Here is a 19,891-nt window from a genome sequence, read left to right as displayed (position 1 = left end):
GGGTGCAGGGCCTTAAGGTGCGGGGGCTCGGGCTGCAGGGGCTTGGGCTGCAGGCGCTCAGGCTGCAGGGCCTTAGGGTGCAGGGCCTTAGGGTTTAGGGGTTCGCGCCGCAGTGGTTTAGGGTAGCGGGAACTCGGGCCGTAGGAGTTTGACCTGCAGGGGCTGAGGGTGCGGGGGCTCGGGCTGCAGGGGCGTAGGGTGCGGGGCCTCGGGCTGCAGGGCCTTAAGGTGCAGGGGCTCGGGCTGCAGGGCCTTAGGGTGCAGGGGCTCGGGCTGCAGGGGCTCAGGCTGCAGGGCCTCGGGGTTCGGGGTGCAGGGGGTGCGGGGGCAGGGGGGTGCTGGGGGTGCAGAGGCTGGGGCGTCAGGAGGCGGCCTGTCTGCGGGGTCCGTTGGGGGGGTCGGGGGGTGGTGCCTGCAGGGCGGGCTGGTGGTCGGCAGAGGGCGCTGCGGGCCGGGGGGGGCCTGCAGGGCGGGCGGGTGGTCGGCAGAGGGCGCTGCGGGCCGGGGGGGGGTGGTGCCTGCAGGGCGGGCAGGTGGTCGGCAGAGGGCGCTGCGGGCCGGGGGGAGCCGGCGCCGCCTTCGAAGGGCAGCGCGGCTGCAAGGGGACCCCGCTCGACGGCCCCTTGGTGCTCCCCTTTCTTTCTTCCTTCCTTCCTCCCTCCCTCCCTTCCTCCCGTCTTTGCTCTTCTTTCTTCCTGGCCGGCTTTGATTGTGAGAGAGGGCGGGGGCGGAGGAGCGGGGCCGGGTGGGCGCTGGTCACGGGGGCGGGGCGGGGGAGGGGAGGGGAGGGGAGGGGAGGAGCCCCGCGCCCACCGGTGCATGTGCACCGCCCCGCTCCAGTACCGTCGCCCGCCCGCTGCACCGCCCGTTGCACCGCCCGTTGCAGCGCCCGTTGCAGCGGGGTCCGGGTCCGGAGGCGAGGTCAGGCCGCCGAGGGCAGAGGTGAGGGCTGCCGGCTGCGGGGGCATGGGGGCCGGAGGGGTGCGTGGCTCGGGGGAGGGAGGGAGGGAGGGAGGAGGGAGGGAGGGAGGGATGCATGGCTGGGGGGAGGGGGAGGATGGAGGGATGCACGGCTGGGGGGATGGAGGGATGCACGGTTGGGGGGATGGGGGGCTGGATGGAGGCGAGGGGGTTCGGGGGCATCCGGGCCCGGGGCTGCTGGCTCCGTTGGGTTTAAAGCGGGGGCCTCCGGAGGTGGGAGGAGGAGGAGGAGGAGGAGGAGGAGGAGGAGGAGGCCCGGGAGGCCGAGGAGGAAGAAGGGCCGGGAGGATGGCGAGGGCGGAGGACCGCGAGGAGGAGGAGGGCGGGATGGAGAGGAGAAGGGCAGGAGGAGGAGGAGGGCAGGATGGGGAGGAGAAGGAGGGCAGGAGGTGGAGGAGGGCAGGATGGAGAGGAGGAGGAGGAGGAAAGGATGGGGAAGAGGGGGAGCAGGGTGGCAGGACTGGGATGGAAAGGCGGAGGAGGACAGTAGGACAGGGATGGGGAGGAAGAGTCAGATGGCAGGATGGGGAGCCGGAGGAGGACTGCAGGGTAGGGATGGGGAGGAGGAGGAGGAGGACGATGGCAGGACAGGGAGGAGGAGGAGGAGGAGGACAGTGGGATGAAGAATGAGAGGAAGAGGAGGGGATGGAAGCATGGGGAGCCAGAGGAGGAGGAAGAAGAGGAGGACCAGGAGTCAGAGGAGGTGGAGGACGAAGAGGAGATGGAGGATGGGGAGGAGGAGGAGGAGGAGGAGGAGGAGGAGGACAGCAGGACGGGGACCCAGAGAAGGAGCAGGTGGAGGGTGGGGAAGAGGAGGAGGAGGACAGCAGGATGGTAAACTGGAGAAGGGAGGCGGGACAGGGGTGAGGAGAAGGAGGGCAGGACCCGGGGAAAGAAGGAGTGGGATGGCAGGACGGGGAGCCGGAGGAGGTGGAGGACGGCGGGGAGGAGGAAGAGAAGGAGGGAGGATGTGGGGGAGGAGGATGGCAGGACAGGGAGGAGGAGGAGGAGACGAAGAAGGACGGTAAGACGGAGATCTGGAAAGGGACAAGGAGGATGGCAGGATGAGCAGCCGGAGGGGGGAAGGGGAGGAGAACGAAAAACTAGGAAAATTGGGAGGTTTGGAGGGACTTTCCTGAGGGCAAACTTCCTCGGCCTTGGCTTCGTCTGAGGCCCCAGCTTGTTTAGCATCTTGGCCTTGTGCCTTGTGGTTGTCTGTAGGTTGCCCCTCTGGCCCCTGGCCCCTGAACCGGTGACTCCCCTCTCTGTCCTCACCTCCATCCCCCACCCCTGCCTACCACCCCCTTGGCTGACCTCTGCCTGAGCTTTAGCTTTCTTCTTTTTTAACAGCCCCTAGCTCAGGGCTTGACATTCATTCATTCACTCATTCACTGTTGTTTATCGAGCGCTTACGGTGTGCAAAGCACTGTGTTAGGTGCTTGGGAGAGTGCAGTGAGAAGCCGCGTGCCTCAGTGGAAAGAGCCCGGGCTTGGGAGTCAGAGGTCGTGGGTTCGAATCCCAGATCCGCCGCTTGTCAGCTGTGTGACTGTGGGCAAGTCACTGAACTTCTCCGGACCTCAGTTACCTCATCTGTAAAATGGGGATTAAGACCGTGAGCCCCACGTGGGACAACCTGATCACTTTGTAGCCCCCCAGCGCTTAGAACGGTGCTTTGCACATAGTAAGCGCTTAACAAATACCATCATTATCATTATTATTATTATCACAGTGGGATACAAACAGACACCGTAAAAGCAATACCAGTAATGATTCAGCCTCTACCCCGCACGTGCCCTCCTAAAGGAGGAATGGAGGCCAGCTGCGAGCGTACAGAGAGTCAGCTCCGTAAGATGAGAAGCCAAAGCGATGGAGAAGAGACACTCTTTGAGCCGAATCTGCAGCAGCTCCGTGTCTTTCATTCCTTCATTCGATTGTATTTATTGAGCGCTTACTGTGTGCAGAGCACTGTGCTAAGCGCTTGGAATGTACAATTCGGGAACAGATAGAGACAATCCCTGCCCAACCACGGGTTCACAGTCTAAAAGGGGGAGGCAGACAGTACTTGATGGCATCCCTATGCCATCCATCCCTGGGCTGACTGACTTAACAAGTCAGTTAATGGTATTTGTCAGGCACTTACTATGTGCCAGACACTGTGCTAAGTGCTGGGATAGGTACAAGATGATCAGGTTGGACATAATCCATGTCCCACATTGGGCTCACAGTCTTAATCCCCATTTACAGATGGGGTAACTGAGGCACAGAAAAGTGAAGTGACTTAATAATGTTGGCATTTGTTAAGCGCTTACTATGTGCCGAGCACTGTTCTAAGCACCGGGGTAGATACAGGGTAATGAGGTTGTCCCACGTGAGAATCGCAGTTAATCCCCATTTTACAGATGAGGTAACTGAGACACAGAGAAGTAAAGTGACTTGTCCACAGTCACACAGCTGACAAGTGGCGGAGCTGGGATTCGAACTCATGACCTCTGACTCCCAAGCCCGGGCTCTTTCCACTGAGCCACGCTGCTTCTCTTGTCTTGTCTCTTGTCCTGTATGACTTGTCCAAGGTCATACAGGGTCATATGGAGCAGGGATTAGCTCGGGCGCGAGACAAGTAGCTCTCCGTCCGTCCGTCCGTCTGTCCTAGCCAAACCTTGGAGGCGACGAGTCCAGCGGGATGCTGAGAATCGGAATTTCTCAAGGTGATGGATGCAGTCAGCAATGCCAAGCTATCTTTGGGCTCCATTTGGCTTCTTTCTCCCAAACTGGGAAATGTCCTCCCATTCACTAGTAAGACATACGTTCTTTCGACCTTCACAGTGTGGCTAAAATCCACCCTTTCCCCTCCCTTCAAACTGCTCCCACGTTAACCCAAGTCCTTATTGTATTCCACCTTCCTTACTGTTACAGCCTCCTTGCTGACCTCCCCGCTTCCTGCCTCTCCCCACTCCGGTCCATTCTTCACTCTGCTGCCTGAATCATTTTTATGTAAAACCATTCAGTCCAGATTTCCCCACTCCTCAAGAACTTCCAACGGTTGCCCATCCACCTCTGCAAACAACAGAAACTCCTCATCACTGGCTTTAAAACACTCACTCGCTTTGCCCCCTCCTACCTCACTTCTCTGCTCTCCTACTCCAATCCATCTGCTCCTTTGATGCCAACCTACTCACTGCACCTCAGTCTTGTTTATCTCGACACCAACCTTTCCTCCACATCTTGCCACTGACGTGGAACGCCTTCCCTCTTCATATCTGACCCGCAGTTACTCTCCCCTGCTTCAGAGACTCATGGAGGGCATATCTCCAAGAGGTCTTCCCTGACTAGGCCCGCCTTTCCTGTTCTCCCACTCCCTTCTGCATCGTCTTCATTAACTCCTTTTATTCACCACCCCCGCCTCAGCCCCACCACCCTTACATCCACATCCATAGTGTATTCATTTCTATTAATGTCCATCTCCCCCTCTAGACTGTAAGTTTGTTCTGGGCAGGGATTGTGTCTGTTAAATATTGTCATATCGAACTCTCCCAGTTGCTCTGCACACAATAAGTGCTCCACAAGTACAATCGATTGATTGACTGATTGATACAGATCTAAGTGCATAGGTGACAGAGAAGGGAGAGGTGCTCAAGGGGAAAAAAGGAACTAATCATCGGGGAAGGCCTCTTCAAGGGGATGTAATTTTAATTAAGCTTTGAAGGTGTGGAGAGTGATGGTCTGTCAGAGACAAAGGGGGAGGAAGTTCCAGGCCAGAGGGGTAATGGGGGGCAAGGCTTCTGCCGTGAAATAGATAAGATTGAGGTACAGTGAATAAATCTGTTGGAGGAGTGAAGGGTGCAGACTAGATTGTAGTAGGAAATCAGTCAGGCAGTGTAAGAGGGAGTGAACCGATTGAGTGTTTTAAAGCAGGTGATAAGGAATTTGATGCAGAGGTGGATGGGCATTCGCTGGAGGTGCTTGAGAATTGGAGAGATGTGGACTGAATAATCTTTTTAGAGCATTCGTCTGGGATGCCGAAAAATGGATTGGGGAGATAAAGGGGGCAGGCGGGTCAGCGAGGAGGAGATAAAGGGGGCAGGCGGGTAAGCGAGGAGGCTGATGCCAGTCAAGGTGGGACATGACAAGTGCGGGGATCACCATAGTAGCAGTTTGGATGGAAAGGATGGGGTGGATTTTAGCCATGTGAAGGTAGAACTAACAGGATTTGGTGACACTGCATACTTGGGTTGAATGAGAGAGAGGAGTCCAGATTAACGCCGAGGTCACAGGCTTTTGAGACGGGGAGGTTAGTGGTATTTTCTACAGTGATGGGAAAGATAGATGGATGGTTCAGGGGGCTGGCTGGCAAGATGAGTTCTATTTTGGACTTGCTTAGTTTGAGGTGTTAGCGGGGCATCGAGATGTCCTGAAGGCAGGAGGAAACGAGAGACTGCAGAGAAGGAAATAGGTCAGGGCTGGCGAGGAAGAAGATTTGGGTATCATCCGCATAAAAGCGGTAGTTGAAGCCGTGGGACCCAATTGAGTTCTCCAAGGGAGTGGGTGTGGATGGGGAAGAGAAGGGGAGCCAGAGCTGAATCTTGAGGGACTCCCGCAATTAAGAGGGTGGGATGCAGAGGTGGAACCCACAGGTGAGACTGAGAAGGAGCAGCCAGAGAGATAGGAGAACCAGGAGCTATCCCAGTGCTTAGCTCACAATAAGCACATAATAAGTGCCATACTTATTATTTCTATTCCTCTTTTTGCTTTTGTTTTAATGTGCTTTTTGGCCACAGAAACTTGACTCATGAAAAATGTATGTTACAGACTGACTCGCCTTGAAATCTGAGTTCCAGTAAGGCCTTTAGGATTTTGACTCTTCTGTTCTTGTTTGAGATTTTCTGCATAAACTCACCTGTCAGTGCCAAACCTTTTCATCTTCAGGTATCGGTCACGACTCTTGGGTCTAGCGGGAGGGGAACGAGCCTGGGCTTGGGAGTCAGAGGTCATGGGTTCTAATCTCTGCTCTGCCACTTGTCGGATGTGTGACTGGGCAAGTCACTTCGCTTCTCCGCGCCTCACTTACCTCATCTGGAAAATGAGGATTGAGACTGTGAGCCCCAAGTGGGACGACCTGATGACCTTGGATCTTGTATGCTTAGAATACTGCTTGGCACAACGTAAGTGCTTAGCAAATACCATCATCATCATCAACTAGCCTGGTTTAGTTCCCGTACTCTAGCCAGGAGCTTCTAAGGGTAAAGGAGAGGGAAGGATGGAGAGAGGCTTTCCTCTTTTATGTCTGTGGATGGAGCTTTGACCCTTTGGACTCTCCCAGCCACCTGGTTTGGTGCTCTGACTAGAATGTCAACTCCTTTAAGGAAGGGATCATGACTGTCCACACTGTTGTACTCTCCCAAGCAGAGATGCAGTGCTCTGTACACAGTAGACTCTAAGCTCCCCAAGGGCAGGGATTGCGATTGCTAACTCTTACTGTTCTCTCCCAAGTGGCGGTACAATGCTTCACGCAGAGCAGACTGTAAGCTCCCTGAGGGAGGGTTTGTGGTCACTAACTCTGTCTTACCCTACAAAGTGTAGGTACGGTGCTCTGCACACCTTAACTGCGAGCACCCCAAGAGCAGGGCTTGCGACTGCTAACTGTCGTAGTCTCCCGAGCATTCAGTATTTGGATTTTTGTGTGGGGGTCTGCCGTGCTTTGCTGCTGTTAAATATCGGGTCTTACGGCGTCTCTGGAGGCAGTGTGGCCTAGTGGGAAGAGCTCACTGGGAGGCCAGAGACCTGGGTTCTCATTTCTGCACTGCCTGGTCTGCCGTATGGGCTCGAGCCCAGTCCAGGTGTGGAGGAGAAGGAGAGGTCCGAAACCGGTGGGCTGCTGTGGGGAAGGTTTTCAGGAGGGGGGCCCACTGCCTCCCATCCCCCCCCTCAGTATGGTGGCACAGTCACCGTCCTCCCTCAGAGTGCTGGATTTTGGACTGTGGGAGAGGATGGGAGGTGCGTCTTCTTCTCCGGGCCCCCAGATTTTACTGCCATCACCGCCATCGTGTCCACCCTTGGGCTACGGAGGTGCCGGGGGCCCAGCGAACTGGGTAGGAGACCCGAGCATGGTGACCCAGGATGGGGGTGGCGCAGCTTTCAGGAAAGGGGGACTCCTCCTTCTCCCTCTTCCTGCCACCCTTATCCGGGTAGCGGTAGAACTCTGAGGGCTTCGGGGCTAAGCCTTCTGCCCTGCAGAGGGGAGGGGACTAGGGAAAGAGTAGAACACTAGCCAGCCAGCAAGCCTTCTAAAGGAGCCAAACTCACTCCTCTGGTAGTCACCTTCCTCGACTTCGAAGGAATTATTTCACCAGAAGCAAATCTTTTCCCTGCACTTTCCAGAATAGCTGAAAGACACCAGCTTGTTCCTTTTGTAATCTTTGGGACCTGGGATTTAATCCATGGCCTCTATTGGTTCATTAGCATGGTTCCTCTTAAAGCCTTCTCTGCAAACATATTTGATGGATGGTTCTCTCATTGCTCTGACTTTGAATACTGTTGATATTATGGAGGGATTTTTTGCTGGCTTCCCCTCTAACCACTAATTTACCTTCAGCTGCTAGGGATTGACCTTTATCTTGACCATTGGCAAGGATCAGTGCTTGATCCATTTATTTTTTTCAAAATAGAGGCAATTTAACTGTCACTGCATATTTTTCCCTTCAAGATCTCATTTGGTTCTTTCCAGATTTCAACAGCATTAGCAATAAACAGCTATTTTGGTGCCCTTTTGCACCAATCTAAGAAAATCAACTTAATATTCTGCACATGTTGTACATCATCTTTCTTTAGCCCAAGGTAGAGAACTTGAACAAGGATAGAGCCACTATATTATCAAATTTTTGTTCGCGTGTTGTCATCGGATTAGACCAGTGGTAAAAATTGATCAGAACAGTCTATGGCTAAGCATTATTTTGGATCTCATTGGAGTGAATTTGGTCTTTTGTGTTTGTTTTTGAGCCTCTACTGCAGAGTAATTTTTACTGAGTATTTCTGGGCCAGAGAAGTCTTGGCCAGAACACGCTTCAGATAAGGACAGTAGCCAGTGGCAATCTACTTGGGGTCGGGGAAGGGGAGAGGGTGACTGTCTTTTCCAGGTGGTTTTTTTTAGGATATTTATTAAACCCTTGCTTACTACGTGCCAAGCGCTATTCTAAGCACGAGGGTAAATACAAGATGATCAAGTTGTCCATGTGGGGCTCACGGCCTATATCCCATTTTACAGAGGAGATAGCTGAAGTACAGAGAAGTTAAGTGGCTTGCCCAAGGTCACACAGCAGACAAGTGGCAGAGCTGGGATTAGAACCCACGTCCTCTGACTCCCAAGCCCCTGCTCTTGCCACTAAGCCGTGTTGCTTCTCATGTGTCGGACTTCATTGTAGGTACACATTAATTAGGTCAGATGCAGTCCCTGATCCACCTGGGGTTCACAGTCTAAGTAGGAGGGAGCACAAGTATTTAATCCCCATTTTACAGTTGAGAGAACCAAAGTATCAAGAAGTTCAGTAACTGGGCTAAGGTCGTGCAGCAAGCAATTAGATTAGAACTCAGATCCTCTAAGTCCCAGGCTTGTGCTCTTTCCGCTAGGCCATGCTGCTGCTTTTGGCATATTGCCTGAGTCAGAGCTGGTAGGTAGGATGGTCATTCGTCCAGTTTTAGAAGGTTCCTAGCTGAGTATGGATTTTGGTCCCGGTCCCTGAATGCCCCCATTGTTCTTAGAAGCCCCCGGTCCCCTTCCCTTCTCCTCGATTCTTCCCCCCAGGGCCTCCGCTTAGATTCCCTGCCTTGGTTCAGAGACCCCTGGGAAGGGAGGTGATGCCTCCAGTGCAAGTGGGGATCCAGGGAAGCCCCAGAAAAACAGTGGGCCTATTTCCTCTAGACAGCACGTGATGTCAGCACCGTTCCCCGCATTTCCGGCGTTTCACATGTAAGCTCCCGAGTGCCATCTCGTCTGGTATTCCCGAGGGCCGTTAGCGTCCACCCTGGCGTCCTCTAGACTGTAGGCTCGTCATGGGCAGGGAATGTGTCTGTTTACTGTTATGTTGTACTCTCCCAAGGGCTTAATACGGGGCTCTCCGCACAGTAAGTGCTCAATAAATGCAACTGAATGAAACTGGTGGGGAGACATTTTCGGTCTCTAGTTTGTTAGAGTCATTTGGCATCTTGCTTCCCGCTCGGCAAACGCTTCTTGTGAATCCATTGTTTCTGTTTGTCGCATGCTTGGGACTGGCACAGGCACATTTTTCTACATCAGGTCAAGACACAGCCAGCGCTTTGTCGGTTCCACAGCAAACTCACTGGAGCAGATTCTGTCGGAGAAACCTTTCTCGTGGTGCTGCAGCCTTATTTTGTTTCTTTCAAGTGCTATTTAGTGATGATAATGATAATGATGGTGTTTGTTAAGCGCTTACTGTGGGCCAAGGACTGTTCTAAACGCCGGGGTAGAGACGAGGTAATTAGGTTGTCCCGTGTGGGGCTCACGGTCTTAATCCCCATTTGACAGATGAGGAAATCGAGGCAAAGAGAAGTTAAGGGATTGCCCAAGGTCACACAGCAGACGAGTGGAGGAGCCGGGATTAGAACTAAGCCACGATGCTTCCGTTATTACATACACTGTTACATACATGCCTGCCTTATACATAGAGAAAGGACATCGTGAATATTCTCAAATCAGTTCTATTTTCTAGTCCAGTTTCTCGCCATAGTGTGGGGTTGCACCTGGCTTTTGGAGCGATGCTCAAGGCTACTGGGGATCCCAGTCCCACAGCCCGAGCCGGTGGGCGACGCGGGTTCGAGGGTGTGAACCCTCCAGCGCAGTTCTGCCGGGAACCCATCCCATGTGAGAGGAAGACCCACCAGGCTGGCAGACGTGGCCTCTCTCCTACTGGAATTTCCCTTCCAAATGTTTCACTTATATTCTGCAAGCAGAGATCTTCCTTGGCAACCCGCAGCTTGGCTACGCCCCCCGCTCGTGGCTGCTCTCCTTGCCCCTCCTCCCATCTCCTGCAGGGCCACTCAAACCCACCCAGAAGGAGTAGAGTAGTTGGCATTAGTAAGCGCCTACCAGATATGGCAGTTATCTGTTATTATCATCATCTGTTGTATTATCATTATGAAAGTGAGATGATAATGATGGTATTTGTTAAGCGCTTACTTTGTGACAAGCACTGTTCGAAGCGTGGCCTAAGTGGACAGAGCATGGAAACTGGGAGTCAGAAGGACCTTGGTTCTAATCCTGGCTCTGCCACTTGTCCGCCGCGTGACCTTGGGTAAATCATTTAATAATAATAATAATGTTGGCATTTGTTAAGCGCTTACTAAGTGCAGAGCACTGTTCTAAGCACGGGGGGAGATACAGGGTGATCAGGTTGTCCCACGAGAGGCTCACAGTTAATCCCCATTTTACAGATGAGGTAATTGAGGCACAGAGAAGTGACTTGCCCACAGTCACACAGTTGACAAGTGGCAGAACCGGGAGTCGAACCCATGACCCATGACTCCGAAGCCCAGTCTCTTTCCACTGAGCCACATTTAACTCTGTGCCTCAGCTACCTCATCTGTCAAGTGGGGATTAATACTGTGAGCCCCATGGGGGTCAGGGACTGTGTCCAACCTGAATATCTTGTAACTACCCTAGCGCTTAGTACAGTGCCTGGCACATAGTAAGCGCTTAACATACAGAAGCAGCCTGGTGTGGTGGTTCGAGCGCTGGCCTGGGAGTCAAAATGTCTTTGAGTCTAACACCGACTCCACCACTTGTCTGCTGTGTGACCTTGGGCAAGTCACTTTACTTCTCTGGGCCTGTTAGCTCATCTATAAAATGGCGGCTGAGACTGTGAGCCCCCCATGGGACAGGGACTGCGTCCAACCTGATTTGTTTGTATCCACCCCAGAGCTTAGTACAGTGCCTGGTACAGAGTAAGCACTTAACAGAAACCATAATTATTAAGTACCGTAAAAGAAAATAGAAGATGCAAAACCCCCTTTCATCAGATTGTGACCATTAAAAATTCATTCTTTAGGATTGAAAATTTGAATTGCAGGGAATAGTCATACTACGAAGAGACCTGAGTGTCACCTCAGGACACCCGTGCCACGCGTCCTTGAAGGTTTTCTTCGGTGTATTTTCTTGTATCGAAGGGAGGGAGGGATGTGGGAAGCAGGAATGAGGAAACAGACGGGATCTTCTCATTATGCCAAGTTCTGCTGAGCTGGGAACTGGACTGTGCATACAGTAAGCTCTCTGTATAGAATCCGTTTATCTTAATGTTTCCTCTCCTGACTTCTCTTTGCAACAGCGGGATCGGGACCAAAAGTGTCCGGCTCTTGATGTGGGAAGGGAGGAGGCGCCGGGGGAAGGACGCGGGCGGGAGAAGAGGCGAATCGGAATGCCTTCATCTGTTTGGGAAAGACTCCCCTCAAAGGGGCTAGGGTTTCTCCTCCATTTCTCCCATCTGGTTCCCTTTGGTCCCAGAGGAATTAATTTTTGTGGCCAGCTGAACCGCATTTTAATTTAGCACCATAAATTTCCAAACCCTTTGCCCATCCCCTTCTCCCAACCACATGCTGGAAGCAGAAACATTTCTGCAGCTATAATAAGCACGCTTAAACATCGGTTTAACTGTGGAGTCCTAAAATTCTCTCTGCTTCTACAGTGAGCCGTAAGCACAGTGTGTGAGTGGAGGGCTCCCGGGACCGCCACCAGAACCAGGGGGATATGTGCCGGTCCTTGAACACGGGGGATTCTACATGGTGGGTTGGAAAATTTAGCCTGTCACTCATTCCATCGTATTTATCGAGTGGTTACTGTGCGCAGAGCAACTGTACCAAGCGCTTGGAAAGTACAATTCGGCAACAAATGGAGACAATCCCTACCCAACAATGGACTCACAGTCTAGAAGGAGGGAGGCAGACACCAAAACAAGTGAACAGGCATCGATGGCGTCAATATAAATAAATAGAATTATAGATATATGCACATCATTAATAAAATAAATAGAATAGTCTTGATCGGGTGGGGCTTGGGGGGAGGTCTGGCTCTCTCCTGGTCTGCCGAAGACCCTCGGAGAGAGCTTGGGGTCTGAAGCGCTTACTTTGCCTAAGGAAATTCACTCAACACTTGCCAGTAAGGCTTAAGCACGTTTAAATATCAGTGTAACTGTGGACTCTGAAAATTCTCTCTCCTTCTGCAGTGAGCATAAGTGCAGTGTGTGAGTTTAGGGCCCCTGGGACCGAAAGAGCCCGGGCTTGGGAGTCAGAGGTTGTGGGTTCAAATCCCGGCCTTGCCTCTTCGTCGGTTGTGTGACTCTGGGCAAATCCCTCAATTTCTCTGTGCCTCAGTTACCTCCTCTGTAAAATGGGGATAAAGACTGTGAGCCCCAAGTGGGGCAGCCTGTTAGCCTCGTATCTACTGCAGCACTTTGAGCAGCACACTTGACTCATAATGAGCACTTAACAAATATCATCATTATGATTATTATTATCGATGTGATTGTGCTTGTTTTCTTCAAGGTCTAGGTTAAATTCTGCCGGGGTAGATTTAGATCTCGCTGCCTCGGGGGAGGCAGTGTGGTCTAGTGGAAGGCGTGCGAGGCTGGGTGTCCCAGCTGTGCCATTGGCCTGCAGTGTGACCTTGGGAGAGTCACTTATTCGCTCTGTGACCCATTTTCTTCTTCTGTGAAACGGGGTTAGGATACCTCTTCTCCCTCCTTCCTAGACCGAAAGCCTCATGTGGGTCAGGGACTGTCTCCTCTGCTTAGCGTCCTCTTCACACAGTAAACGCTCAATAAATGCGATTGAATGCATCGTGGATTTACCCCCCCCGCCTGGCACAGAATAGGTGTTTCATAAATACCGGAGTTATTCGGAGCTGATCCCAAAGACTGGCAGAAAGGGAAAAAGGAAGGGGGCAAGGAGGAGATGGGGTGAGAGCCCTGATTGATAACAGTGAGGCCCATAGAACTTCACAGTGGGGCCAATTGATCGGGGTAGAAATAGAATGTGGGTGGGGTGGGGTAGGCGGGACTGGTGAGTCTGGGAGAAAATGCACCTTCCTGATCAACTGCCCAAACGGAAAGCCCAGCCTCATCCGTGCCATCAGAGGAATTTCCACCGGGCTGATGTGGAACTTTAGAGAATTTGATTTAAGTCAACACTTGGCTAAAGAAAAGGATCATTTTGGTACAAGTGTAGAATTGTGGATAAAAGTGGTTAAGCGAACATGAGGTCCTCTTCCCATCTCTCGTGGCAAAAGGTTTCTGGGATAGTGGGATTGGCGGCTGCTGCTGTCATTCCTCAGTGACTCCAGGGGCGTCCAGCCCCTCTTTGTGACCGACTCCAGGGCTGTCCAACCCCACTGAGTGACCGACTCCATGGGTGTCCAGCTCCGCTTTGTGACCGACTCCAAGGGTGTCCAGTCCCGCTTTGTGACCGACTCCAAGGGTGTCCAGTCCCGCTTTGTGACCGACTCCAGGGGTGTCCAGCCCCGCTTCATGACTGACTCCAGGGACTTCCAAGCCCACTGGCAATCAACGTGTCTGTGTATTGTACTGTCCTCTCCCAACCGCATAGTACAGTGCTCCACACACAGTAAGTGCTCAATAAATAGAATTGATTGAATGAATGAGTGAATGACCGGCTCCAGGGGCTTCCAGCCCCCCAGACAGGGACTGACTTCAGGAGTCCAGGTCCAGGGGTACGTGGTGGAAAGTCTTCGGCCAAAATGGAAAAACCTGGAGCTGGGGTTGTTACTTTTAAGTTCTGTGAAATAAATCAGTCTGACTCATTCAATCAATTATATTATTGAGTGCTTACTGAAAGCAAATTAATTCATTCAGTCCTATTTATTGAGCGCTCACCGTGTGCAAAGCCCTGTACTAAATGCTTGGAAAGTAATATTCAGCAACAAACAGAGACGATTCCTGCCAATAATGACTCACGGTCTCCTGTACTAAGCGCTTGGGAGAGTTCAGTGTATCAGAGTTGGTAGACCCATTCCTTACCCACAGTAGCCAGAATGCAGAAGAGGATTTCTGTCCCTGTTAAGTTTTGCTTGGCCTTCAGTTCGGCATTTGAACCACAGTAATTAATGGGCTGAATGAAACTTTGCAATAATTCAAGTTTTCTGCTTGTCTCTGCATCTCAAGTGGTTTGTTTACTGTTTCCCAAGAGGGGGAGTATCCCTGTGGAGGAGCCTGCTGTTGTGCTTTGTAATCTGCAAGCCAGTCCCCATACAGGCCTTTGGTCTGAACAAAGAGAGTAGCATTGACTCCAGCGAGGCCGAGTGGAAAAAACTCTGGCCTAGGAGTCAGAAGATCTCCGAGCTAATCCCGGGCTCTGCCGATTTCTTGCCGTGTGACCTTGGACAAGTCACTTCTCTCGTTCCTTTTTTAATGGTATTTGTTGAGCGCTTGCTATGTGCCCTCTGTGCCTCAGTTACCTCACCTGTAAAATGAAGATTTAAATCCTACTCCCTCCAGTTTAGACTCTGTGTCCCTCAGTCAATCGCATTTATTGAGCGCTTACTGTGTGCAGAGCGCTGTACTAAGTGCTTGGGATTGTACAGTACAGCAATATAACAGACACATGTGGGGTCCGTTCTGATAGCCTTTTATCATCCCCGTGTTTAAGATAGTGCTTGACACATAGCAAGCACTTAAAAAATACCATAGAAATTAAAAGTCCACCGTGTGTTCCTCCCTGGAAAAATCAGGAAAAGCAAATAGGAAACATTAACTTCAAACTGAACTCCACCCAGGTCCTAGCGGGAATCTCTTTCCTTTCACTTTTACATAACTAGGGCCTTGATGTCATCCGACGAGGTGGATTTCTGCCGGGTTTCATAATTCCCAGTGTATCTGTTCTACTTAATAGGCGCTCCGCCTCCAAACTTTCATTTCCCGTCCCCATCCCTCAACTGCGGGATTCTATCTTTAACTGACTAAAGACAGTATAATGAGAGCCTCTAGCGTGACTGCTGTCCAGGGTGAAATCGGTGCTGTTCTGGGGGTTGGCAGTCTTAGCCCTCCCAGGTGACCCAATGGAAAGGTGACAAGTAGGTGGCGAGGAGAGTCTGCCCTGTCACTTCCACCCCCTCTAGACCGTTGGCTTCTTACGGGCAGGGAACGCCTGCCGAGTTTGTTCTATTGCATTGTACGGGAAGCAGGACGGTGTAGTGGATAGAGCACGGGTCTTGGGAGTCCGGAGGTCGTGGGTTCTAATCCTGGCTCCGCCGCTTGTCTGCTGTCATTTCACTTCTCTGTGCCTCAGTTATCTCATCTGTAAAATGGGGAGTAAGACTGCGAGTCCCATGTGGGACAGGGATTGCGTCCAACCCGATTCACTTGTATCTACCCCAGCGCTCGGTAAAGTACTCGGTACCTAGTAAGTGCTTAACAAATACCACAGATAGTATAATTACTCTCCAAACTGCTTAGTATGGTGCTCAGAACATAGTAAGTGCTCAATAGATTCCATTGATTGATTGACTCCTTCTGTCACTCGCCTGTCCGAACTCCCCAACAAGTGTGCCAGGAGGAGACGAATAATCGGGACACTGTCCCTCGTGATTATCTTCCATCTCCCCCAGCGCCTGGTGCAGTTCTTGGTCCACAGTAAGAACTTAAATTCCACCATTATTTATTCAGGATCAAATGTAAAGTAGTCACTGCTGACTTGTCCCCTAAGCCTTTGAGGGGCCCTCATTCTTGCGACCTCAGGCTGCTGTTTGGATTGACTGAAGCCATCTTTGGACGGGCATATTTGCATGGTGTCATTTTAACGGATCTAAATGAGGGCCGAGTGGCCAGTGTGCTTTAAAAGTTGAGGAGGAGAGGAAGGAAGGTGTTAAAAACCAAGCCATAAGCCAAGCTAAATTTTGCAGCATTACCTCCAAATGAAAAAGTGCTGTAGGTGTGAGACCAGTCTGAGATATGTCCACAGTCGCCAAACCAGAGCCAACCAAAGTTTCCATTGTGGGGAGCCCTGCCATCTCCTGCTTTCCGGGAATTGTTACGTACTCTTAGTTGTTTAAGCCTGGGGAAATGCTTTGTGCAACGGATTGGAAATTTGCGGGAAGAAGGCCGCCATTTGTAGATATGGCCCAAGGTTGCGCTTGACGGCAACTCAACATCTTACCCAAGTCCCTGAAACCTCCCGTCTGCCATTTCCATGAAATGCTTATGTGTAGATTATGGTCCATGTGGAACAAGCTTGATGTCACATGCTAAAGGCAGATAGTATTTTCCAAAATATAATAATAATAATAATGTTGGTATCTGTTAAGCGCTCACTATGTGCAGAGCACTGTTCTAAGCGCTGGGGTAGATAGAGGGTAATCAGGTTGTCCCTCATGAGGCTCACGGTCTTCATCCCCATTTTACAGATGAGGTAACTGAGGCACAGAGAAGTTAAGTGACTTGCCCACAGTCACGCAGCTGACAAGTGGCAGAGCCGGGATTCGAACCCATGACCTCTGACTCCCAAGCCCAGGCTCTTTCCGCTGAGCCACGCTGCTTCTCTATGGCAATGATACTGCATCCTTGCCTGGTTGATTAGTGGGATGCAGGCGCCCAGCTCTGGAATCCACGCATCTCTCCCCTTTCACCCCTCCTCCCCGTGAAAAAAGCCATATGCAACTGCAAAAAGTGCTGTTCCTTGCGACCCAGAGGGGAGGCTAGGATAACCCAGAGCACTCGCCGAGTACTAGAGAGGAAAAAGGGTTCGAGGATCTGTCCGTCTGGGATAGAGGTCGGTACATGTGTGTCAACCGCCCCATTGTCGGGTGAGACTTTGGGACCCTGGGGGTGGAATAACTTTGTCTGTGGGACCTTAGGGAATGTAATAACTTTGCCCGTGGAGACCCTAAGGGGTGCGAGAACTTTTGTCTGGGGTTTGTGTATGTTTTGTGCATGGAAGCTATAGCTTTCATAGGTTTACACATTCGAACCATGGCATTCATAGCAAGACTCAGTGTGTCTGTTTGTTTCATTTTAACGTGCCTGGATCTAAGAAATGCCCAGAGACAAACCCCCGCTTTCAGGGTACATCATTTAGGTGAAATGGACAGTGATTTTTTAAAATAAAAATTTTTTTGTTGAGCCCTTATTATGTGCCTGGTACTGTCTTAAGCAATGGGGTAGATAATAATAATAATAATAATAATGATGGTATTTGTTAAGTGCTTAGTATGTGCCAAGCACTATTCTAAGTGCTGGGATGGATACACGGTAATCAGGTTGCCCCACCTGGGGCTCACGGTCTTCATCTCCATTTTACAGATGAGGTAACTGAGGCAAAGAGAAGTGAAGTGACTTGCCCGAGGTCACTCAGCAGACAAGCTGGAATGAGAACACAGGTCCTTATGACACTATCCACCAGACCATGATGTTTCTCCATTTGATGGGTGAAATTTGATGGATCCATAGTCAAAGATCATTATTATAATGACAAGAGCATTATAATAGCAGAGAGCTGAATCACATTTGGAGAAAAAGAGCCAGGGAGAATTGGAGCGGGGGCTGGGGGGAGGTGGGGGAAGGAGGGAGGAGAGGTGACAGAAGCAATGGAGGAAAGAAGGAATTCTGTAGCTCCAAACTATGTCATTAAAATAAAAAATAATGGTTGAATATCAACTAGTAGCTGGTGGAAGAAAAGAAGCCTTTTTGGTTCCAATCGAGAAGCAGTGTGGCTGAGTGGAAAGAGTATAGGACTAAGAGATAGACCTAGATCATAATGCCAGCTCTGTCACTTGCTTGCTGTGTAGCCTTAGGCAAGTCATTGGACTTTTCTGTACCTCAGTTTCCTCATCTGTTAAATGGGAATGAATTACTTGTTCTCTCTTCTGTAATACAGTGAGCCCCAGGAGGGACAGGACTGGGTTCAGCCTGCTTATATTGTGTCTACCCTCTCAATCAATCAGTCAGTGGTATTTATTGAGCAATTACTGTGTGTGCAGAACACTGGACTAAGCACTTGGACAGGTACAACACAACGAAATTGTCCACGGGGACCTTAAAGTCTATGTGGGAGGCAGACATTTGAATAGATTAGGGAGAGGGGAAATGGTAGAGTATAAAAATATTTACATAAATACTATGGGTTTGGGGTGAATATCAAAGTGGCAAGGGGTACACAGCTAGGTTCATAGTTGACAGAGAGGGGAGAAGGTTGGGTAGTGGGAAAAAAGTGCTTGGAGTAAATGCTTCACAAATTCCACAGTGTATTTTTATTAATCATTCTAATTATTGGCAGTCAGGAGTGACAGACAACGAGAATACGGATCAAGGGGCCTGATTCTGAGTCAGTGCTTTAGTAATTTGATATGGAAGATACCCTCAAGAGTGAAAACTGGGGAGTTGGGTGGCATGGGGGCACCGGTGTGGCATTTGAGGGAATCTAAGCCCCGGCCATGTCTCCCTCCTGTAGCCCATGAGAGAAGGCCCAAAGTCCAAGGAAGGGTGGGGCCTATCCCGCTGAGGCAGCCTTCCTCCCAGGGACCGTAACCGAGCCCGGGCCGGTGGCCCGCCGCCTTGGTGGTAATGGTTGGCGTGTGTGCTTCTCTTCTTCTAGGTTGTTCTGCGATGATGACAGCAAGGTACAGGCCCACGTGGGACTTGGCCCTGGATCCTCTGGTGTCCTGTAAGCTCTGCCTTGGGGAATATCCTGTGGAGCAGATGACAACGATAGCACAATGCCAGTGCATCTTCTGTACTCTGGTTGGTCCTTTCTCAAAATTAGCCTTTGGGCCCCACCAGCGGACCGTCCGTTCTCTAATTGGTCCTTTCCCAAAGCTAACCCGTGGGCCTCACCGTTGGATCTTCCGTTCACGGGTTCACCGGTTCATCGGTTGGTCCATTCCCAAAGGTGGCTAGTAGTTCCCACCAATGGATCTTCTTTTTCTCTGGTCGGACTTTTTCCCCAAACTCACCCGGGGGCCCCATCTTGGGGGGATGGAGCTGCTGTTGCAGTATGAGGCTCTGTGGGACAGGTGCCTTGAGGAACCCGGTTCCTGGAAGCCTGGGGGAAGAGAGGCTGGACCTAGTGTGACAGCTCCAGTCGTGAGGAGCCTGACCTCACCCTCCTCTTCCCAGTCTTTCGCAAGGTCACGGACATTTTCGACTTGGGGAGCCTTGGAGCACGTCGGAGGGAATAGCCTTGGAATCAAGCGTGGTCATGACAGAGTTTAGGGGAGGGGAGCCTTGAGGGGTCATAGCTCTGAGGATACCTGGGAAGAAGCCTTGGGCAGCCTCAGGCTAGTCTTGGGAGCCGTGGCAAGTTAATCATGGGGAGCCTGTCTGGCGTGGCCTTTCTGTCCTTGGTCATGGACAAGTCTTCCTCTCTCCCTGGTCCTCATTTCTGTCTTTCCTGCTGGGGCTCCTCAGAGCAAACTTTCATTCATTCATGCAATAGTATTTATTGAGCGCTTACTATGTGCAGAGCACTGTACTAAGCGCTTGGAATGAACAAGTCGGCAACAGATAGAGTAAGTCCCTGCCGTTTGACGGGCTTACGGTCTAATCGGGGGAGACGGACAGACAAGAACAATGGCAATAAATAGAGTCAAGGGGAAGAATATCTCGTAAAAACAATGGCAAGCGAGCCGGTCAGTCGGATGTATTTACTGAGCGCTTTCCCTGGGCAGAGCGCTGTCCTGAGCGCTCGGGAGGGCACGCTACAACGATAAACGGCCACGTTCCCTGCTCCCGGTCTAGAGGGGGATACAGACAGTAATGGAAACTTCCTCCTTCAGCAGGCAGTGAGCAACACCATCAGTATTCATTCAATTCAATCAAATTTATTGCGCTTGCTGTGTGCAGAGGACTCTACCAAGCTCTTGGGAAAGTAAAATAGAAAAGTCAACAGACACATTCCCTGCCCA

At 51.3% G+C, this 19,891-nt stretch overlaps 1 protein-coding gene across 3 annotated transcripts in view; it reads left to right on the top strand.

Moving 5' to 3' along the window:
• The first annotated feature begins 799 nt into the window (after nt 1-799).
• Nucleotides 800-19,891, top strand: part of RNF144A (ring finger protein 144A) — a 41,707-nt gene continuing 22,615 nt past the window's right edge. Inside the window, exons 1-2 of one of the 3 annotated variants that reach the window (XM_039910245.1) lie at nt 800-942; nt 18,583-18,728. In XM_039910245.1, the coding sequence (XP_039766179.1) occupies nt 18,594-18,728 (135 nt within the window). In that variant the 5' untranslated portion in view covers nt 800-942; nt 18,583-18,593. The other 2 variants (XM_029051648.2, XM_039910246.1) reach the window with 2 other exon arrangements.

The sequence above is a fragment of the Ornithorhynchus anatinus genome, chromosome X1 (assembly GCF_004115215.2).
Source record: "Ornithorhynchus anatinus isolate Pmale09 chromosome X1, mOrnAna1.pri.v4, whole genome shotgun sequence".
Taxonomy (NCBI): Eukaryota; Metazoa; Chordata; class Mammalia; order Monotremata; family Ornithorhynchidae; genus Ornithorhynchus; species Ornithorhynchus anatinus.
This window is presented reverse-complemented; position numbering and strand designations above follow the sequence as displayed.